At 41.7% G+C, this 23,536-nt stretch overlaps 1 protein-coding gene across 1 annotated transcript in view; it reads right to left on the minus strand.

Moving 5' to 3' along the window:
- Positions 1-23,004, minus strand: part of ZDHHC21 (zinc finger DHHC-type palmitoyltransferase 21) — a 76,738-nt gene extending 53,734 nt beyond the window's left edge. The window contains exons 1-4 of the mRNA XM_038769595.1: positions 22,927-23,004; positions 7,864-7,982; positions 3,914-4,115; positions 1,875-1,973 (exon numbers count right to left, since the gene is read on the minus strand). Coding sequence (XP_038625523.1) covers positions 1,875-1,973; positions 3,914-4,067 — 253 coding nt within the window. The 5' untranslated portion in view covers positions 4,068-4,115; positions 7,864-7,982; positions 22,927-23,004. The remainder of the gene's footprint in view (positions 1-1,874; positions 1,974-3,913; positions 4,116-7,863; positions 7,983-22,926) is intronic.
- Positions 23,005-23,536: the final 532 nt, after the last annotated feature.

Here is a 23,536-nt window from a genome sequence, read left to right on the forward strand (position 1 = left end):
TGACATGGCATGTCTCGATCCTGATTAATTTTTCCCTTTTTTAGGCAAAATCAAAATATCAGAATTATTGGATTGGAATCCGGAAACTAACACAAATTAGGAAAATATCACCCATTATACATTATACCCATATACATTATACAGTATCTCAGGCCTTGCCAATGGTAAAAGTAAAGCAGAATAATAATAATCATTATTATTATTATTATGACATTTGCTACTATGTGGCAGGCACTGTACTACGCGCTGGGGTGGATACAAACAAATGGGATTGGACACAGTCCCTGTCCCACATGGGACTCACAGTCTCAATCCCCATTTTATAGATGAGGGATCTGAGGCCCAGATAAGTGAATTGATTTGCCCAAGGTCACACAGCAGACAAGTGGCAGAGCCAGGATTAGAACTCATGACCTTCTGACTCCAAAGCCTGTGCTCTATCCACTACACCATGCTGCTTCTATGCCACACTGCAGATATGTCCAGAATGCCACCGCGGTAAACGACATTCAATCATTCATTCATTCAATCGTATTTATTGAGCACTTACTGCGTTCAGAGAACTGTACTAAGTGCTTGGGAAGTACAAGTTGGCAACATATAGACTGTGAGCCACTGTTGGGTAGGGACAGTCTCTATATGTTGCCAACTTATACTTCCCAAGCGCTTAGTACAGTGCTCTGCACACAGTAAACGCTCAATAAATATGATTGATGATATAGAGACGGTCCTTACCCAACAACAGGCTCACAGTCTAGAAGCAAGTGCAAGTATAGTCATTCCAGTATGAAAAATTTGAAGCTTTTTAGTTTTTATTCCAGTATGAAAAATTTGAAGCTTTTTAGCTTTTTTTTCTTTCCCTGCATTGTGGGGTGAGTTACAGGGGACCAGGTTGGTAGTTGGCCACAAGAGGTACTGTCAGCTCCTGTAGGGCTGCAGGCAGAGCATGGGGGCCACTTTGATGCGGGGAGTGGGGGAAATTCAGCTCTTCAGTTTTCTCTCCTCTCCCTGCTCCTCAACCAGGGTGATGCCTGCCCATCTGGTGGAGAGGCTGCTGTACTTAGTGCATACTCAGGGGTGGGCAGAGTGGAGAGAGGCCTCACCTATTCTAGGCTGGGTATGGCAAGGGAAGGAGGGAGGGAGGTGGTGAGCAGAGGGCAGATGTGGGAGAGGGTGGGAGGTGGGTGGGAGAGGAGGAGCTGCAGCTACTATGGCATGAGGCCAGTAAACACCTTCCTTTCGCTTTGTGGTGCAAACCCACCCTCTCCTCTTCAGCTCCCCCCCATCCCCACCCTTCCGTATCACCATCCAGAGCTATACTCCTAAACTCACTCCAGCAGTGGTTGCTATGGGGAACAGGAGAGAGACCAGAACCCAGAACTTCCCAGCAGCTGTAAGAGTAGCATCAGCTCAAGGGAGGGGAAAAGGGGAGTGAAGGAAGAAAGACCTGACTTCCAGGCAAGGAGCTCAAACACACGGAGAAGCAGCATGGCTCAATGGAAAGAGCATGGGCTTTGGAGTCAGAGATCATGGGATCAAATTCCGGCTCCGCCAACTGTCAGCTGCGTGACTTTGGGCAGGTCACTTAACTTCTCTGTGCCTCAGTTACCTCATCTGTAAAATGGGGATTAAAACTGTGAGCCCCCCATGAGACAACCTGATCACCTTATAACCTCACCAGAGCTTCGAACAGTGTTTTGCACATAGTAAGCGCTCAATACTATTATTATTATTATTATTATTATTATTACATGGCAACGGTTACCTCCCCCAGAAGCTCCTCTCTTGCCGTTCCAGAAAAAGGATTTTTTTTAAACTCTCACCCCTGGCTATTAAATAAGAGAAAATAAATATATTTCTGGAAAGTTTAATACCTCCATGGGGAATCTTTGGGTTTTCAGGGAGTCTTCCTGGATCAGATATAGAAGCTCTCACCAAGGCGACCAGACAAAACACAGCAATGCTATAAAATACTAAAAAAAAAAAACACAGGCAACCAATTATCCTTCAAAATCTTCACATTCAACCACATTTAAATTTGTGAAATCTCTAATTAGCACTGTTAAGACAGGAGAGGAAGGATTAATAAATTTACATTGTATTTGGTGATTAAAACACACCCAGTTGAAGCAAAGGGATACCCATATTCTCGAGTTTCACAGGGTCCGAGAAACCTTAGCCAAAAAAGCATAAAGAGAAATGCTTCATGCTACAAAATATGCCTCCTGGCCTTCAGGTTGGATGATGAGTAGATACAGTTCAGAATCTATTGATTGCAATGACGAATCCTTGTCTAATACATGGTATCGTGGGCCTGAGCCTATGGACCACTCATCTCCTAGGAAGGCTATGGCCAAAAGAGGTTTGTGCTCTGGGGAACCAGCCTTCAGTCAACAGCAACAGGGCAGGAGGGATGAACCTGACTAGAACCCTCTTCCCACCAGCCCTGCTTCCCCCTACTTATTCTGAAAATAGTGACCGCATATTCTGATCCACTGAACCTAGGAATGCAACCAAATGCAGCTCAAGTGAGTCACCAGCCAGCACTGGTACATGCCCTTTCAGCTGGGATTCGTCAGCCCCATCTTGCTGACTTCAACCTCAAAACCTCAAAACCTAGGACCTGAGTAGCCCCCTCCCGGGTCACTCGTTGGTAAATATGAACACTTTCAGAATTTTTACACATTTGAATTAAAATATCTGGAGTAAAATAGGTGGGGATGGAATTTTGGATTTTTTTTTTTTGGTCAGGTAGTGCATTCTGAGTAAGAATAGGGAAATAACCACTTAGAAAATATTCTTCTGAAAGAGGAACGCTTAGGAAAAACTCCAGGGATCTGAATTTGTAATTTAAGGTGACCTATTTTCAGACACTCTGAAATGAAAGCAACTGGCACACAATCAAATAACTGAATATCTGACTAGAGAAACTGATTAGATGTAACTGACAAACAGATGCACAGGAACATCTTCACTGTAATCACTATGCATTAGTGCCTATTGGATTACCACATGTTTTGGAAAAAAGGATAGAAATGTTTTCATTAACTTTTTCTCTAATGATAAAATGTGTCACCTGGGTCTGTTGTATCCATTTTCAGCTTAGTTTTGTTTCCATTCTATTTAGCAACTTGCCTCATGCTAAACCCCTTACAGTTCCCTGGGTTCTGAAAAAACATCATTCTCCACCCATGCTAAATAAGATTCTACTTCCCCAAGAAGTTCTATATGTGCCTATGATTAACTCAATTGAGAGTTTGAGAATTAAGAGTTTAAACACTCAACCAGGAAACCATTTTAGTATAAAGCCAGGAAAATAACATTATGTGTGATGATATAAACAGACCTGTTCAACACAACTACAGCTCAAGACCCCATCCATCAATCAAAAAAAAGATCCCTTTTGAACAGTTCATTCAGTCATTCATTCAATCGTATTTATTGAGCACTTACTGTGTGCAGAGCACCGCACTAAGCGCTTGGGAGAGTACAGTATAACAATAAACAGACACATTCCCTGCCCATATGTTACGTGTCTCTCAAAGTGAAAGCTGTTACATGATCCAGTTGAACATTAATGACTGTAAGCTCGTTGTGGGGAGGGAATGTGCCTGTTTATTGTTACATTGTACTCTCCCAAGAGTTTAGTACAGTGCTATGCACACAGTAAAAGCCCAATAATATGACTGACAGACTAATGATCATTATTCCAAATTTCTCGCACTCTGAAGGTGCACAGAGGCTATTTGCCAGAGTGTGTCCACTACTTACTAAAAAATAAAGAGAATGATAATGATGTTGAAGAAAGCAGGTACCTGACAGATACCATAAGAAGGGCTACCAGAGTGAGTCCTGTTATTCAGAAGGAGTCACACAGTGGAGTGAGGTGGTTCAAGTTAAATGAGAAACTTACACAGTATTGCTGAAGCAGAGATATGTCCTTCTTCATAGTGAGGATAAAGGACAATGTGGGGAAGTAGGATACAGTTGAATAACCAGACAAAGACAATCAAACCCATGCAGCACCAACCATGTGGGTCAACAACAAAGTGAATTCGTAGACCCATTGTGCATAGTCCTATGTTTGCTTTCCAACGCAGTGGGCAATGACAAACCTAAGGGGAGAAAAGGGGGAAAAAATCAATTTGACTGAATAATGGCCTTTGACTAATGGCAAAAAAGCAATTACAAAATAACATTCATCAACTGTTTCATCTATTTGAAAAATTTCATTATGAGAAGAGTTTCATCAGCAAACTTGTTTTCAGGTGAAAAAAAGTCATGAATCATCAAGTACATTGGGAACATAGATGGGTAACAGAAAGAGCTAATTAAGCCTGGCCAGCCTCAGTACAGCTTATATATATATATATATATATATTTGTGTGTGTAAGTATATTTATCATCTTTCCAATAATAAATATTTCCCAAAGTATTTCTAATATCATCTTAATAGTATACCAACAAACCACTAACTAATGAATTTAGAGATAGAAAAGTGCTTCTGGTTGCATGTACCCCAATGCTTAGTACAGTGTCTGGCACATAGTAAGCACTTAACAAATACCCTTAAAACAAACCATTAAAACAAAAAAGAGTATCTTAAAAATGTATGTGCACTTGGAAATCACTTCTAACATAACAATTTTTGTGTATGAACTAATGAGTTGGTCAAAGAGTTTCATTCAGATTGCTTTATGGACAAAATAGGTAATTGTTACAGTCCAAGCACTTTAAATCCCTGCCATCCCAAACATTCCTAAGAATGATTTGAACTCAACTGAATTGAGTACAAACACCTTTTCCACAGATTACCAAAAGTACTTTTCAATATCTCAACTTATGTTTCCCTTTTTCTTTATGCCATAAAGATTCCAAAAATAGGATATTAGGATGATAAAATATCATCCTTCTGTAACAATTTTCTCTCCAAATAACTACCTCTGTAACACAGAACTATTAATAAATCCAAACATTTACATGTGATTCAAAATTTTCATATTTCAAACTCTTCTCAGTTATCTGTGTTTAAATCTGATAAAATTACTAAAAATGAATGCAACGCTTTTCACCCCAAAACCAAGAGCTGAAGCCCAGAAGTTATTCCATTAGCATTCAATCAGGAAAGTTTAAAAGTATGCTGACCTTGTCAATATTAGTAAAAATGTGGAATACTTGGAAAAGTATTTTAATATAAAGTACGATTTAAAATTATGTTCATGTCTAAAAATCACCAAAAATGCTTTTAAAATCATATTAGTTTATTTTATGTTTCCTTCCAAAGAATTTCATATTAAGTAAATGCCAGCTGAATCACTCTTGGCTTACATGATATAACTATACTGGCATATCTCTTTTCTTCAAATGCTATGTTCCACTCAAAACTCAAATACACAACAACAAGATTCAAACAGTGAAATAGAGATAAGGATAAGCAAGCTAATTGCCGATTTTATATTCCTTTCCAAATTCAGTATCATGAGAAGTACAACACACAAACTTCAGGTAACAAAATGATCAAGAGTATTTATCGGTACAGAATCCACTTTGACTCTCCTGTACTACTAAGAGAAGAAAAACAATGTTCCTTCTCATTAAGATGAACAGCCTCTAGAGGAATAATACGGCTAATCTCTGCTGATTTTTCCTGGATTTACACAAAACAGAAATAAGAAAATTGAGACAGAGAAAGGAGAAGAGGATATCTGAAAAGACAAATCAATCTATTTTGGACAGCCATATAAAAGACCAAAGATGTACCTGATAAGGCGTAGCTAGAACAGCACAATCCTCACTAGAGCATTTGAAAGAGTTTGAGAGGAAGGAGCTATCTTCCAACAGCTCCAAATCCGATCAGAGTAGGAAATTCATAACAAGCAGAAGGCAAGGTCTCGCCACTCGGTTAATATCTACTAGGTGTGGCCTAAATAGAAACTATTACACATCCAGAATTTAACACAATGCTGCTCTTTGGGATTGCACAACCAAGGCAACAGTAGCATTTGTAAAATACTTTCATTGGCTGTTGTAAATTCCAACATGCTAATCTGTAAATTAAGAGGTGAGCTCACAACTTTGATTTAACTGGTGGACATACTGGCATTTCAACATTTCTGAGGATTGCTATCGGGGAACATAAGTATACTTCAGCACAATGACTCACTTCGCAAAGATACAAATTACTACAGCACAGAATGAAGAAAAAAAATTATAGCTCAGTCTACCTAACTTATACAGTAGGACCTTGCAGAGTAAATATAAATTTCAACTTGAATTTCTCTAAAGGCCTAAATCCTTTCCTTTTTTATGTAATAGAACATTTTGTCACAGTGGATGCCATAAGAAAAGGGATCAAACTACTGTGGAAAGATACTCTGTTTAAAGAGAATACAGAAGCCAATAGTTTATGGAAAGTTTGGCAAAAATTCTGCAACAAAGAAGCCCAAATAAATTAGTTGGAATTTCACCAAATCAACCTAAAACAATAGCAAACATCATCTAGATTTGAGTCATAAAGAAGATGAAGGCAGCATTAAAAGTATGTACTAAATACCTGATAATGCTTACACTGTGAGGCCCATGTGGGACAGGGACTATGCCCCACCTAATTCATTTATATCTACCCTGGTGTTTGGAACAGTGTTTGGCACATAGTAAGTAGATAACAAATACCATGAAAAAAATGCCTATGTGCATAGGGCTCTGTATTAGAAACTGACATAATCCCTGTTCTCTACAAATATACAATCTATAATGGACAGTAATGTTTCTAAGAACATCCAGAGATGTGGGCAAGCATTTAACAAAAACATAAATCAAATGAATGCATGAGAGAAAGAATGAATGATGTACTCATGATGCAGAATGGTGAGGGAAAGGGAAAATGATTCGCTTAAATCTTAAAGATATAAGATATAAATCTCTGCAGATGAAGTCAGGAGAAATTTCCTATTTAGTCAGTGAAAGCTTGGTGAAGGAGATGGGGATTTTGTGAATTTCTTGAAAGAAGGTTTGGCAAGTTGGGTGTTGGAAGATTGGCATTAGAGGCTTATAGTTGCCTATGAGAAGGCTAGAAAGTGGCAGTATCATGCTCAAATGGGAGCTTCAACAAATTTACCTGAATGAAAAATGAGGACAGATCTAGTAATGAGTGGAGACAAACCAAGTGGGATATGGTAACGTGAACTCTATCCTATTGTAAGTACACCACAGACCTTGCTTTCATAACTTCGAATTTTAAATCTCCTTTGGCAGAAATCTCAAAAAAAAAGTGAAGAGATGGTCCACTGAAGCACCACCCTATCAATGACTTTGTGGACTTATTCTCTATATTGTCAATTGTAAAATGGAAGCAAAGCTTTGAAACCTGAAATACTTCATAACCTGAGACTCAAAATGGTGAGTTTAAGCCCATCCATTCTATATTTCGGGTCTATCTCCTGGATGGATTCATCTGTACAATTTTACATCTACACAGCATGCTCTGTTTGTGATGACTGTTGTCTTTGAGGAGTTTTGAGCTATGATGAAAAATTCTCTGTAAATACATGACAAAAGCTTCATATGCAAAGTCCTGGGTGGTATTGTCTCATATGTGAATCTAACCATATTTAAAGCTCAAATATATATTTATGCAAGTTAATAATTATTTTTTGTGGATTCTTTTGGTATAGATAGGCGTCTCTGCCCATAACTTAAAATAAAAGTGAGCTTTCTGTTCCACAGATTTCTTCTGAAATAAGCATTTAAATTTACAGCTTAAGGTAAAAAAAAATACAGACTATTGAAACAGTGAAATAATGAAAGACTATTCTGAATAGAGTAGAAAAGCAATTCATTAAAAGGGATAAGCATCTTACTTACAAATTTATCAATCGCAAAGTCCACTTATGACACTACTGCTCCAAGTACTTCTCTTGCTTCATTCTTTACTTACAGATTACCAAATGTTTATGTCTTCAGTAATATATCTCCATGAAGATCTATTAATGTAAAGGATTAACAATTGTCTTACATTCACAAAAGACTTGCACAAAATTAGAAACTACGAAATGACAACCCCAAAACTATATTTGTGGGAATGGTAGGATTGGAACTAAATTCCACTGGACTCACTGCTTTCACAGGTAAAAGCAGTAGTTGTAGTAGCAGTACTAGTGCATATTAAATACTTACATTGTGCTGAGTACAAGCGCTGGGAAAAAAAAAATACACTCGCGAAAATTAGACATGGTTCCAGTCGCTGAAGGGGCTCAAAATCTGAGAATAAGGGAGGGAAAGGGAAGGGGTAACAGGTACACATGGAAGAGACAATGATATATACAAGCAGTTGGAAGAGTATAACAGAAGTAGTAGACATGCTCCCTGCTCTCAAGGGATGGGGATAGAGACACTGGCATATTTGGCTACAGTCCCCTTTGAGAGTCCACCAGTTGGAATGAGGTCATGTCTGTCTCCCCTGCTAGATTGTAAACTCCTTGAGGACAGGGATCATGTCTACTAACTACTGTAATTGCCCAAGTGTGCGGAAGAGGGTTCTACCCACAGTTGATGCTCAGTAAATATGACTGATTGATTTTTGCTCTCCTAAGCTTCTCATGTGTGCGTAAGTATTCCTAATGATGATATTATCTAGTTTAGGTGTGATTAAGCACTTAGTATTGGGCCAAACACTATGCATTCACTGTGTAGTCACTGGGGTGAATACAAACTGAACAATTCAAATATGGTCTCATACGGGGCTCGCTTTTTAGGTGGGAAAGGAAAGAAATAGAGGAGAGATAAATGAATTACAAAGGAGTATTTAAAATACAAAAATCATCAACAACACTAGGAGAGGGGTATGACTGAGCTGTGTGACCTTGGGCAAGTCACTTAACTTCTCTGTGCCTCACTTACCTCATCTGTAAAATGGGGATGAAGACTGTGAGCCCCCCGGGGGACAACCTGATCACCCTGTAACCTCCCCAGTGCTTAGAACAGTGCATTGCACATAGTAAGTGCTTAATAAATGCCATTATTATTATTATTATTACTACATACAACCAATCAATCATTAGCAATTATGGAGTGCTTACTGTGGGAAGAGCAGTATGCTAAGCACTTGGGAGAGTACAATACAATACAGAAGGGCGACATGATCCCTGCCCACAAGGAAGCAGTGCGGCCTACTGGAAAGAGTGAAGGCCTGGGAATCAGAGGACCTGGGTTCTAATCCTGACTCCACCACTTGTCTGCTCTGTACCTCAGTTACCTCATCTGTAAAATGGGGATTAAGACTGGAAGCCCTATGTGGGGCAGGGACTGTGTCCAACCCTCGTCCCCCTCTCTATCCCCCCCATCTTACCTCCTTCCCTTCCCCACAGCACCTGTATATATGTATATATGTTTGTACATATTTATTACTCTATTTATTTTACTTGTACATATCTATTCTACTTATTTTATTCTGATTGTATGTTTGGTTTTGTTCTCTGTCTCCCCCTTTTAGACAGTGAGCTATGGTTGTACATATTTATTACTCTATTTATTTATTTATTTATTTTACTTGTACATTTCTATCCTATTTATTTTATTTTGTTGGTATGTTTGGTTCTGTTCTCTGTCTCCCCCTTTTAGACTGTGAGCCCACTGTTGGGTAGGGACTGTCTCTATGTGTTGCCAATTTGTACTTCCCAAGTGCTTAGTACAGTGCTCTGCACATAGTATGCGCTCAATAAATACGATTGATTGATTGATTGATTAGTACAGTGCTCTGCGCACAGTAAGCGCTCAATAAATACGATTGATTGATTGATTATCCTGTATTATCCAGCACTGAATATGGTGCCTGGCACATAGCGAGGGCTTAATAAATACCATGAAAAGAAAGGAAATTTACAGACTAGAGGGACCATATAGGGTTATATACTAGGTCCAGCCCTGTTCAACCTGGGGTTGGATGAGTATCGAAGTGTATAATGGTACAGACCCAAATGCATGGATAACACAGAAGGGAGGGTGAATAAGGTGGGAAAATGAGCTGTTAGGGAAAGCTTCTTGGTTGAGATTTGAATTTAGTAGGGTTTTGAAGAAGATAAGAGTGGTGGTCTGTTGGATATGAAGGGGAGACAGTTCCAGGCAGCACAGAAGATGTGAGCAACAGGTCTACAGCAAGAGAGATGAGATCGAAACAAAATAAGTACGTTGGTGTTGGAAGAGTGAAGCATGTGGGCTGGACTGTATTAAGAAATCAGCAAGATAAACTATGAGGAGGCAAGCTGAATGAGTTATTTAAAGCCGAGGGAAGGGGTGTCTGTTCGATGTGGAGGTGAATGGACAACCATTGTAGGTTCTAGAGGAGTGGAGAGATATATATAGAATGATTTTTTTAGATAAATGATCCAAAAAGTGGAGTGTGGAGTTGGGGGAAACAGAAAGTAAATGATGCAGTAGTTGAGGAGGAATATGACAAGAAGTCTAAGACCTTGTGATGAACAGAGTTTCTGTGGGCAGGGAATGTATCTGTTTATTGTTATATTGTATGCTCCCAAGAGCTTTGCACACAGTAAGCACTCAATAACTATTACTGAATGAATGAATGGCTCTTCATGGCTCAGAGTCCAAATCACAGCCACGGCCACAGTTACAGTAACAATAGCCACAGTCTGCCCAACGCTCTGAAAGTTGAGGCGGCCTGATGTTGCCACTGCCTATTCACCCCCCCGGATGGAGGAGGGAATAATAATTGTGGTATTTGTTAAGCGGGTTTGTGCTTTGCAACATAGTAAGCGGTTAACAAATGCCATTATTACTATTATTATTATTATAATTATTATTATGGCACCGTACTAAGTACTGGGGTGGATACAAGTAAATCGGGTTGAACACTGTTCCTGTCCCGGATGAGGTCACAGTCTAAATCCCCATTTTACAGATGAGGCAACTGAGGCACCGAGAAGTTGAGTGAATTGCCCAAGGTCACATGGCAGGCAAGTGGAAGATCCAGGATTAGAACCCATGACTCTCTGACTCCCACTATGTCACTATATAGAGTACTATCCACTGTCCACTACGACATTGTGGGAGTCCCACTGAGGGGTGGGATGGAGTGGCCTCTCCCTCATGTGGGCAGGTTCGTACAGTCCAGAGGAAGGGGACTAGTTTTGGGTTGCTGTCGTTTCCTCCTGACTCTCCTGGCCGGAGAAGGAGGGACTAATGGGTATCCCAGTGAGGGGGAGAAGGGAGAGGAGGGGAGAGGATGCAGCCTCTCTCCTATGTGAATAAAGAAATGGTCCTTGTTTTCTCTAAATGATTTGCCTGCTAAGTTTATATAGACTCTCTAGCTTTGAAAATCAGTCTCTTCTTGCCATTTCAATTAGCAAGGCAATAAATCCACAGTGTGCATTATCAAAACAGCTATGATGATAAATCGTGAGGTGAAAAACACTGGATTATGAAAGCACAGAAACAAGCAGCAGGGGGTCAGTATGAGCGGAACAAGATTTTAGATTTTATCCTAGGTTAAAATTTGAATTTTTAAGAAAAATAAATGTCCCTGTCTTTATGAATCTACATCCTTCTTAAATGGATAATGTTAATCCACTGAGTAAAACAAAGACTTAGCTAATATCAAGAATACATACACAGCAGTAGCTAATATTATCAAACCTTCAGATAACAGAACTCTATTTTCCTACCAAAACCCTGTCCTCCCGTTTTTCCCATCACAGTACACAACACCACTATCCTCCCTATCTCACAGGCCCATAACCTTGTCACTGTCCTTGATTCATCTCTTTCACATAACGCACATATTCACTTGGTCACCAAATTCTGTCGGTTCTATCTTCACAACATCACTAAAATCTGCCTTTTCCTCGCCATCCAAACTACTACAACACTCCAAGGATTTATCCTAACCAACCTAGACTGCATCAGCTCCTTGTTGACCTCCCTGCCTTCAGTCTCTCCCCACTCCAGTCCCTACTTCAGTCTGCCACCCGGATCATTTTTCTAAAAAAACTGTTCAGTTCACATCTCCCCTCTCTTCAAACCTCCAGTGGCTGGCCAACCACCGCCACATCCAACAGAAACTCCTTACGGTAGGCTTTAAAGCACTCAGTCACCTTGCTATATTTATTTATAAATAATAAATATATTTATTTATAATAATGTGTCTCCCACTCTAGACTGTAAGATCATAACATGTCTACCAAATCTGTTATACTTTACTCTTCCAAGGACTTAATTTACTATGCTCAGTAAATACCATTAATTGACTACATAGTTCTTCCCCAAGTAAAATAGCTACCGCTTAAGGTTTTTCCTCTCCAACATCATATGTTTACAGTCATAAATTCCTGCTATACACTGATCTGTGTTTTGATATAAACCCAACTTTTTAACTTAATTTTAAGTCTTATTTGTTGCCCTGTGGCCACACCACTGCCTTCAGGTTGTGGAAAATCTGGTTTAGCACACTATAATGCCATAAGAAACTCTTCTCTACAGTAAGCCAACTAGCTCTCTACCTTTCTCCAGAAAGAATGCCAATACAATTACATTTTACACAGCAAAATGTTCTAATATACAGCCAAACACGTGAATATTGCTAAGGCCTCAGTTCCAAAATAATTCAGCTTTGTACCGTATGAACATAACGTGATCTCTTCACTGATAGCATACCCATGCTCTCTACCAACCATTCCCTCTTAAACCCATCCACCTCCACCTCCACATTCTTCTATTCTTCACCCACTCTGGCCCACTCATCTAGCCACTCTTTTCCATCTCAGCCACTGTGGGTGAATGAACACTAATAGACTAAAGACCCATCTGTACAGACGTTTTCCTAATTCCTAACTTTATTCACTCTAATTTTCATTCACTCTAATCTGAGCACTGAGGTTGCAACAACTCTGTATACAGTCCACTCCCAAGTCCTAAATACAATGCTTTGCATACAGCAATCACTTAATAAATGCCATCGATTGATTTACTTTATGTCTTAATGCAATTTTTTACAGTGTTCATCCTTTAGACAGAAATATTCATTTCGTTTGAGTTTTACATGAAAATGTAGGTGTGGTTGGTTTGGTAGAAATTGGTTATTTTTAAAGTAGTGTCTAAAGAAGTAATCATTTGGAAACAGGAAAGCTGGTTATGGAGCTTATATGGGACTGCTAAGGAGGGTATAAATGAAGTCATATATGCTACAAATGATTCAAAGGATGATATGGCTCAGAACGCTGGGAAATGAATCAGGGAAAATTTGTTGGAGGAGGTGGGATTTTCAGAGGGACTGCGTTCGGGGAAGAGGCTGTGGTTTGTCCGATGTTGGGAGAGAAAAAATTCCAAGCCAGGAGCAGTGTGAACAAGGGACGAAGTGGGAAGGGTAAAGAGCAAAGTGCAACTAGAACGCTGGCTTGGGAAGATGTCACACAAGACCCAAGGAGGAGGAGATGGAGAAATCCAGTGGAGGATTTTGAGGAAAGAAGGGGAGTGGGCCAAACGATTCTTCGGGAAGACCAAAGCTTGGGTATCAATTTGGGTGGAGCGGAAGGGGTGGCTCCAGGAGACATGCCATGCAGGAAGAATTGGCAAAATTTGGTGGGACACAATGTGGGAATGTGAGTCTTCTAGACTGTAAGCCCATTGTTGGGTAGGGATTGTCTCTATCTGTTGCCGAGTTGTACTTTCTAAGCGCTTAGTACAGTGCTCTGCACACAGTAAGAGCTCAATAAATATGACTGAATGAATAACACTTAATAATAATAATAATGATAGCATTTGTTAAGCCCTCATTCTTAATCGTATTGACTGAGGGCTTATTATGTGCAGAGCACTGTACAAAGCACTTGGGAGAGTACAATATAAGAGAGTCCCTGCTCACAGTCTAGAGGGAGAGACAGACATTAATATACATAAATAAATGATGGATATAATGTACCGAGCACACTACTAAAAGATGGGGTCGACCCAAGATGATCAGATCAGTCATGGTTTCTGCTCCATATGGGGCTCATGGACTAATTAGGTAGGAGAGCAGGTATTTAATCCCCATTTTATAGGTGAGTAAAGTGAGGTAGAGAAGTGACTTGTCAAAGGTCACAGAGCAGGCAAGTGGCCTAGTGGAAAGAGCATGGGTCTGGGAGCTTGATGACCTGGGTTTTAATTCCAGTTCTGCCACCTGCCTGCTGTGTGGCCTTGGGTAAATCACTTAATTTCGCTGTGCCTGTTTCCTCAACTGTAAAATGCCAATTTTATACAATTGATTATATATGTTCTCCATCCTGCTTAGACTGGGAGCCCCACATGGGGTAGGGACTGTGTCACCTGGTAAATTTGCTTCCACCCCAGCACTCAGAACAGTGCTTGACACATAGTAAGCACATAACAAATGACCATAATTCTTCTTAAGATTAAATGGTACAGCTGGGACTGGAACCCAGGTCTCCTGACTCCTATGCCCTTTCCACCGGGCCACGCTGAACTCTGGCATGAAGAGTCAAGGGTGACCCCGAGGTTCCAGACTTCTGGTACAGGGAGGATGTTAGTCTTTTTAGGTCTGTAAAGTGAGGAAAGGGAGTGGCTGATATAAAGCAAATAAGCAGAGCACAGAAAGAGAAATGGTGGGAAAGGGGAAGTGAAAGCTAAAAGGGTGGCCCAAGGAAGCCACGACTGTGTATGCAGCATTTGAAAGACAGGGTTCCACTTTTGTTTAATCTTTTTTTCCACTGTAATAGAATGGTAAAGTGAACTTAAAAGTGAATTTGGTGTACACAGAAAGGGCAGATCAATCAAATCTGAAATAATATTTCATAAATAGGGCAAAGGGATCTTACAGAAAAAGTCGTTCTACCCGTGCACTTTTGCAGGGCACTGAAAATGAAACTGGAGAAGCAGAGAATGAACTTACCCCAACCTTCAGGCCATCTCCACCTCCAGTAATTTCCACCCACAAGAAAAGGAGGAAGGAGGCTAGTAAACGGCAGAACCGTTGGGTTATTGGTGGGGGGGAGGGGGGAGGAAGGAAGGGGCAGGAGAGCAAGATTCAAAAGTGATCTGGTAAAATAGAGGGGGCTTTTTTGCTTTCTGGTAGGGGAATGAGGTCTAGGAGTACAAGAAATTCTGATTCTTCTACTATATACTCTCTTTGGGGTCAGAAAGAAGAAAAAATGTGTATGTATGGAAAGGTGGAGGGGACACAAGGCGGGAATGAATCAAATGCATTTTGCCTAGTGTACCACCATTCCAGGAAATCCTAAACATATGCAGTCTTGAAAATTCCTATGCTCAGGCAAGAGTAAACATAGGCTACACCTTGGCCCCCTAAGTTCCATCCACTTATTTCCATGGCAGTTGGGAATCTGAATCTGCTGTACTTTACTTTTGCCCTGTGAATATTCTGGAGAGAATCGAGACTGCTTCTTGACATTCCTCCCTTTCCTCCTATGGGTTTCTCTATGCTTTAAATATTTTCCTATATTTTCCTCCAGGTTTTAATATGTGTTACTTAATGCATGGCATCAGTGCACCCTTAATATTATTCTCTGAAAATTAGGTGTTTTACATTCAGTGGTGCTGAGAATGCTATTTTTGCATCCCTGAAAAGAACAAAATGAAGGTCCATCCCTTGATTTCTAGAGTGATCCTGTTATGGGCAATATAGCAATGGCTTTTGCTTTGCTTTCTCTGTTAAATCCACCAGGAATTCAGACCACGTTCATCTCGGTACTGAAAAATATTTCTGTTTCCATGGGCCTATGTTTACACTAAAACTCTAGAGGGAACAAGGTCTCTAATTTGTTACCAGGCTGCTGCTTCTACACTAAAAACCATAAAATATGTCAAATACCACTGCCACTGGAAATTAGCCATGCAGAGGAAAAGAGAGTCACAGAAACAGGGACTGTCAGATTTTAAGCCAACCCTAAAAGAAACCAGGCTGTAAGGCAAGTAAAAAATTGGATTCAATTTAGCAATAGGAACCACAGCACTCCTATTATTCAGATTATTGAAATCCATTTCCATCCAATTCATCATCACTTCTGAGAAGGGTAAAGAATGGAAAGGGGAAATGAGAATTTTTGCAGACAATTTCTGCATCAGCCTACTTGCTAATCTTCCTGTCTCCAGTACTTCACTCTGTTGCCTGGATCATTTTTATAAAGCAGCATTCTGAACACCACTCCCCACTCTTCAAAATCTTCCAATGCTTGACCGATCCTTGTCACTTCAAGCAGAAATTCCTGCCATTTGGTTTAAAGGGAGAGTGCTCTTGCTCTCTCTAAGTCCAGGCTCTTCTCTCATTACATCCCAGATCCCACACTTCATTCAAGTACATCTACTCCACTGTACCACATTCTCATCTCTTCTGTCAAACCCTCCCCACATTGTCTGGCACTCCCTTCCCTTTCAGATTTTGCAGACTACTCCTCTCCCTATCTTCAAAGCCCTACCAAAATCAAATCATCTCAAGGGGGTTTTCCCCAATTAATTTCTAATCTCCCCACAGTATATTTCTCCTACTACTACTTCAGCACTTCCACACAATCTATGTAACTGTGGATATTCATATACCCCTACCTCTCTACCTGCATCTCCATGGAATTATACTCTATTAGTTCCTTTTAGTTGTAACTGAGCTTAGTGTCTGTCTCACCTGCTGGACTGTAAGATCCTTGAGGGTAGAGATCAAGTTTAATAATTCCACCATACTCTCCCAAGCACAGAGTACGGGGCTCTGTATGCAGCAGGTCCTCAATAGATACTACAGACTAATAATTTTCTTTTAGAATCCATTTTCAATACCAATTTCAGCACATTACTTGCCTGACAGTGAAATAGTTCATTTAATTCTGGTAAGCAAAATCAATGACACGTAGGCTGTGAAACATCTACTACTCTCATTGTTTCATACCTTTTAATGAAACGTCATACTGAGTTGAACCAACTGCTTATCCAACTCATGCTCTGTCTTCGACGATGGAACCAAGGATGATTGGAGACTGAATGTGCGATCCTTCATCCACCCTGGTGGTTAAGGTTATACCTTCTAACATTTCTGTCTTTTCTACTAATAACCAACTGTAGATCTACTCAGATTTTCCACTGGGAAATTTACTCTGGTAATGAATTGTATATATTTCCTACCTTATCAACAATTCTCAAGCTCAAACAGGGCTAACGTTTTAAACACTTCAAACCTATCAGAAGGTTAGGCATTTGGATGGCTGGATTTAAGAAATCCGAAAGTTATTTTTTAGTATCTAAGAAATGGGATAAATATTCTTGATGAGAATATCCATCCATCTATGCTTATCTTACAGTGCTCAGCGCTTAGGACAGTGCTTCGCACATAGTAAGCATTTAACAAATGCCAACGTTATTATTATCATTATCAACACCCATCTACGCCTAATGCTACCTAGCATCGGTACTCATCCAGTCAATCAATGGTATTTCTCGAGTGATTACTGTGTGCAGAGCACCATACTCAGTGCTTGGGAGAGAACACCGTGAGTTAGTAGACACGATCCCTGCCACAAGGAGCTTACAGTCTAAAGTGGGGAGAAAAACATTGCAGATAAATTGCAGAGAGGTGAAATGGGAGAGTATAAAGATATAATAAGAAGAATGGTATTTGTTAAGCACTTACTAGGTGCAAAGCACTGTTCTAAGCTTTGGGGGGGTTACAAAGCGATCAGGTTGTCCCACGGGGGGCTCACAGTTTTAATCCCCATTTTGCAGATGAGGGAACTGAGGCACAGAGCAGTTAAGTGAGTTGCGCAAAGTCACACAGCTGACAGTTGGCGGAGCCGGGATTTGAACCCATGACTCCATGAACCCATACTCCAAAGCCCGTGCTTTTTCCACTGAGCCACGCTGCTTCTCTGGTATGTACGCAAGTGCTGTGGGGCATGGGGGTGGCAAGTATCAAGTGCTTAAGGAGTACAGATCCAAGGGCAAAGGCCACACAGAAGGGAGGGTGAATAGACGATTTGACGCCTTCGCCAGGGAAGGCCCTTGGTGGAGATGTGATTTTGGTAGGACTTTGAAAGTGGGAAGAATGGTGATTTATTAGCTAGGGGAAGGACATTCTAGGGCAGAGGTAGGATGTTGGTGAGGGGTCAGTGGTGAGAGAGACAAGATAAAGATGCAGTGAATAGGCTGGTGTTGTAGGCGCCTAGTTTAGACTGTGAGCACCTAGCTTAGACTGCGAGCCCTCTGTGGGCCAGGGACTGTATCCTAGCTAATTAAACTTGTACCTATCCTAGAGCGTAGAACAGTGTTCAGTACATAGTAGCACTTAACAAATAGAATCATAACAGTAAGAATGATTATAACAATAATAAATATCATTTTAAAAATGATCCAGGCAGCAGAGTGAAGTACGGAAAGAGGAAAGACAGGACTCCGTAAGAAGGTAAAGGCAGTAGTCAAGGCAGGATAAAAATGTTTGAAACAGTGTGGCAGCAGTTTGGACGGAAAGGAAGGGGCAGATTTTAGATATGTTGGGAAGATAGAGCCGACAGGACTTCGTAAGAGCCTGAATATGTGGGTTGAATGAGAGAGATGATTTGAGAATGACAAGGTTATGGGCTTGTGAAACAGGGAGAATGATGGTGGTATAGTGCTCGGCAACTGTAAGCACTCAATAAATACAAATGACTGAAGCCACATAGTGATGGATCACTGCCTTAGAAATCAAGAAAATTGGGCTCCTCCATTCTTCATTCCTCCACTGACTCTGTGCGGCCTCAAAGTCACGTATTCTCTCCGGTCTGAACTGCAGCCTTTTCTCCTGGTATCTCTTGACTCTCCATCTACCGTATCATAAGGATGATCTGAGCAGGGCTCAACAGATGTACTCATCTACCCTACAATGATGAGTGATATATCAAGGATCTCATCAATTCTCACACCTTCAACCAATCAATCAATAAACACTAAGGGCCAAGGGCTTCAGAGAGTACAATGCAATAGCTCTGGTAAACAAGTTCCCTGCCCAAGAGGAGTTTTCAGTCTAGAGGGGTACAAATATTAAAATTCATTATAGATATGTATGTAAGAACTATGGGGCTGATGGTGGGGTGAATAAACGGTATAAATCCAAGTGCATGGGTGATGCAGAAGGGAGAGGGAATAGGGGAAATGAGGGCTTAGTCAGGGAAGGCCTCTTGGAGCAGATGCGTTTTTATTAAGGCTTTGAAGGTGGGGAGAGTGATGGTCTGTCAGATGTGAAGGGGGAGGTATTTCCAGGACAGAGGCAGGACATGGAATAGGGGTTGGCAACGAGATGGACGAGTGCTAGAAGAGCGAAGTGAGAGTGGAAGGTTGTAGCAGGAAATCAGTGAGGTGAGGCAAGGTGACTGAGTGCTTTAAAGTCATTAGTAAGGAGTCTCTGATGGACGTGGAGGTGGATAGGCAATCACTGGAAGATCTTGAGGAGTGGGGAGAAGTGGCCTGAATATATTTTTAGAAAAATGATCTGGGTAGCAGATGAAGTAGGGACTAGAGTGTGGAGTGACAGTAGGCTTGGAGATCAGCAAAGAGGTTGATGCAGTAAGGGTGAGATAGGATTAATGCTTCGATCAACGGGGTAGCAGTTTGGATGGAGAGGAAAGGGCAGATTTCAGTGATGTCATGAAGGTAGAATCTATAGGATTTGGACTGGATGTGCGGGTTGAAAGTTGAAATTTTAGAAGATTCTAGGAAGGGAGAATGAATCATTTGAATTTGGATTATGGAGCTGGGTGAAGACAAGATAACCAAAAAGTATGCAACACCATATCTACAAAGATAAAGGCTTTATTGTTTCAACTCTTTGATGCAGTGCATGGGCAGGAGGGTTAGATCAAGTTATCAATCAATCAATTGTATTTATTGAGCGCTTACTGTGTGCAGAGCACTGTACTAAGCGCTTGGGAAGTACAAGTTGGCAACATATAGAGACGGTCCCTACCCAACAGTGGGCTCACAGTCTAGAAGAACACTTTTGGCTCTACCGTCCCAACTACTAGTTGACATCCCTACATCACCTTTGTTTTAAAAGCTATCAATTAACAGAGATACCCCAGGATGTAAATGTAGAATCAGCAGACTATTCAATAGCAAATGTAATACAGTTCATTCTGGACACCTTGTTTGCTTTTTGTTTTATTAGTGTTTGTTAAGCGCTTACTATGTGCCAGGCACTGTACTAAGTGCTGGGGTAGATACTAGTTTGTCAGGTTGGACACAGTTCATGTCCCACGTGGGGCTCACAGTCAATCCCCATTTTACAGATGAGGTAACTGAGGCACAGAGAAGCTAAGGGACTTAGCTAAACCCAAGGTCATCCAGCAGACAATTGGCAAGGCTGGGATGAGAACCCAGGTCCTGTCTCCCAGGCCCATGCTTTAACCACTAGGCCAAGCTGCTTCCCAAAGCACCTAGTTACAAATGGCATTTCTCGTTTTAAACCATAACGTGTAAGCCTCTTGCAGTGACCTAGTTTCTCCTCTACATCTCTTCCCCTCATATTTCAGAATCGTCAACCCTGGAGAGACTCACGAGAGGTTGAGGGGTTGATTGAGGCCTCTCCACTGTATCTCGATTCTGATCTCAAAAGGCCAACTACCACTAAAGGTGCACAGGAACAGCACGATCTCTGAATCCAGTAACCTTTTACAGGGTTGGCAATAAGTGGGCAACTAGTGTTGCCTGTATTTTCCGTCTGTTTTGCTGCAAGCGGTGGACCCTTTCACCCGGGCCATCAATTTACCTAATTCTTCATGCATAACCAACCACAGATTCTGCCCACCGATGCAAGAGGAAGGGTTCTGCCCCGGGTAAACCTCGAATCCATTCATTCGGTTGTATTTATTGGGCGCTTGCTGTGTGCAAAACACTGTACTGAGCCTTTGGAGGGTACAGTAACAACAACACATTCTCAACAACAACAAGCTCACAGTCTACGGAATCCATATCTGGTTGTTCCCCTATTCCATAAGCAGAGGATGAGATAGTCTACGGAATCCATATCTAGTTGTTCCCCTATTCCATAAGCAGAGGATGAGATAGTCTATGGAATCCATATCTAGTTGTTCCCCTATTCCATAAGCAGAGGATGAGATAGTCTACGGAATCCATATCTAGTTGTTCCCCTATTCCATAAGCAGAAGATGAGATAGTCTATGGAATCCATATCTAGTTGTTCCCCTATTCCATAAGCAGAGGATGAGCTAGTCTACGGAATCCATATCTAGTTGTTCCTCTATTCCATAAGCAGAGGATGAGCTAGTCTACGGAATCCATATCTAGTTGTTCCCCTATTCCATAAGCGGAGGATAAGATAGTCTACGGAATCCATATCTAGTTGTTCCCCTATTCCATAAGCAGAGGATGAGATATAGTCTACGGAATCCATATCTAGTTGTTCCCCTATTCCATAAGCGGAGGATGAGATAGTCTATGGAATCCATATCTAGTTGTTCCCCTATTCCATAAGCAGAGGATGAGATATAGTCTACGGAATCCATATCTAGTTGTTCCCCTATTCCATAAGCGGAGGATGAGATAGTCTATGGAATCCATATCTAGTTGTTCCCCTATTCCATAAGCAGAGGATGAGATAGTCTACGGAATCCATATCTAGTTGTTCCCATATTCCATAAGCGGAGGATGAGATAGTCTACGGAATCCATATCTAGTTGTTCCCCTATTCCATAAGCAGAGGATGAGCTAGTCTATGGAATCCACATCTAGTTGTTCCCCTATTCCATAAGCAGAGGATGAGATATAGTCTACGGAATCCATATCTAGTTGTTCCCCTATTCCATAAGCAGAGGATGAGATATGGTCTATGGAATCCATATCTAGTTGTTCCCCTATTCCATAAGCAGAGGATGAGCTAGTCTACGGAATCCATATCTAGTTGTTCCCCTATTCCATAAGCAGAGGATGGGATAGTCTACGGAATCCATATCTAGTTGTTCCCCTATTCCATAAGCAGAGGATGAGATATAGTCTGCGGAATCCATATCTAGTTGTTCCCCTATTCCATAAGCAGACGATGAGATATAGTCTACGGAATCCACATCTAGTTGTTCCCCTATTCCATAAGCGGAGGATGAGATAGTCTACGGAATCCATATCTAGTTGTTCCCCTATTCCATAAGCAGAGGATGGGATAGTCTACGGAATCCATATCTAGTTGTTCCCCTATTCCATAAGCAGAGGATGGGATGGTCTACGGAATCCATATCTAGTTGTTCCCCTATTCCATAAGCAGGGGATGAGATATAGTCTACGGAATCCATATCTAGTTGTTCCCCTATTCCATAAGCAGAGGATGAGATAGTCTACGGAATCCATATCTAGTTGTTCCCCTATTCCATAAGCAGAGGATGAGATAGTCTACGGAATCCATATCTAGTTGTTCCCCTATTCCATAAGCAGAGGATGGGATGGTCTACGGAATCCATATCTAGTTGTTCCCCTATTCCATAAGCAGAGGATGAGATAGTTCCGCATTGGAATTAGATCAGACTGTTTGGCTGGATAATCAACCGCTCCCTCTCCCCCTAAAAGGCTCAGCATCATCATCATCATCATCATCAATCGTATTTATTGAGCGCTCACTGTGTGCAGAGCGCTTGGGAAGTACAAATCGCTCACCTCCCCCGCGGCCACGGGGAGACTGAAGCGAGAGAAGGGAGCTGATTTCAGGGAATGAAAGCCGGCGGCAAGAGGGTGGGGAGGCAATTCCCACGGTTGGAAGCAGAGGCACGACTCGGGGGCTTAAGAGGTGAGAACGGGAAAGGAGGGGGCGGGAGGGAAGAGCCGGGTGGCTCGGGAAGGGGAGACGGGACAGGGAGGAGGGGGAGTCATCTGAGGTTAAGGGGAGGGGGAGAAGAAGGGGGATTAGGAAGGGGAGGGAAAGGTGAGGCCGGCACTCACCTGGGCCAACGGGGCTGCTCAGCCCCTTTTTTCGACCCCGCTCTCCCCTTCCGCTTCCTCGAGGGCAAAACGGCCGCCGCCTCGGAGCGGAGCAGCCCGAGACGGGAGCCTCCGAGGGCCAAGCGCCAGGCAGGAACCGTGTAGCGGGAGCAAGGACAATTGGTCCTCCCTCCCTCCCTCCCTACCCGCGGCCCTTGGCCGGCTTGGACTTGCAGTCAATCTAGCGATCAATCAGGAGCACTTAGGGAGGCCCTGATGTGGCCGGGGCATTGCCCTAAGTAATGCTGATAATAATAACTGCGGGGTTTGTTAAGCGCTTACTCCAGCTCGGCCACCGCATCCTCACCATCAGCCGTATTTATTGAGCGCTTGCTGTGTGCAGAGAACGTGCACTAAGCGCTTGGGAAGTACAAGCTGGCAACACATACAGTCCCTACCCAACAGTGGGCTCACAGTCTAAGAGGGGGAGACGGAGAACAAAACCATAAAATAGAGTAGATATCATCATCGTCAATCGTATTTATTGAGCGCTTGCTGTGTGCAGAGAACGTGCACTAAGCGCTTGGGAAGTACAAGCTGGCAACACATACAGTCCCTACCCAACAGTGGG

Source organism: Tachyglossus aculeatus, chromosome X4 (assembly GCF_015852505.1).
Source record: "Tachyglossus aculeatus isolate mTacAcu1 chromosome X4, mTacAcu1.pri, whole genome shotgun sequence".
Classification (NCBI taxonomy): domain Eukaryota; kingdom Metazoa; phylum Chordata; class Mammalia; order Monotremata; family Tachyglossidae; genus Tachyglossus; species Tachyglossus aculeatus.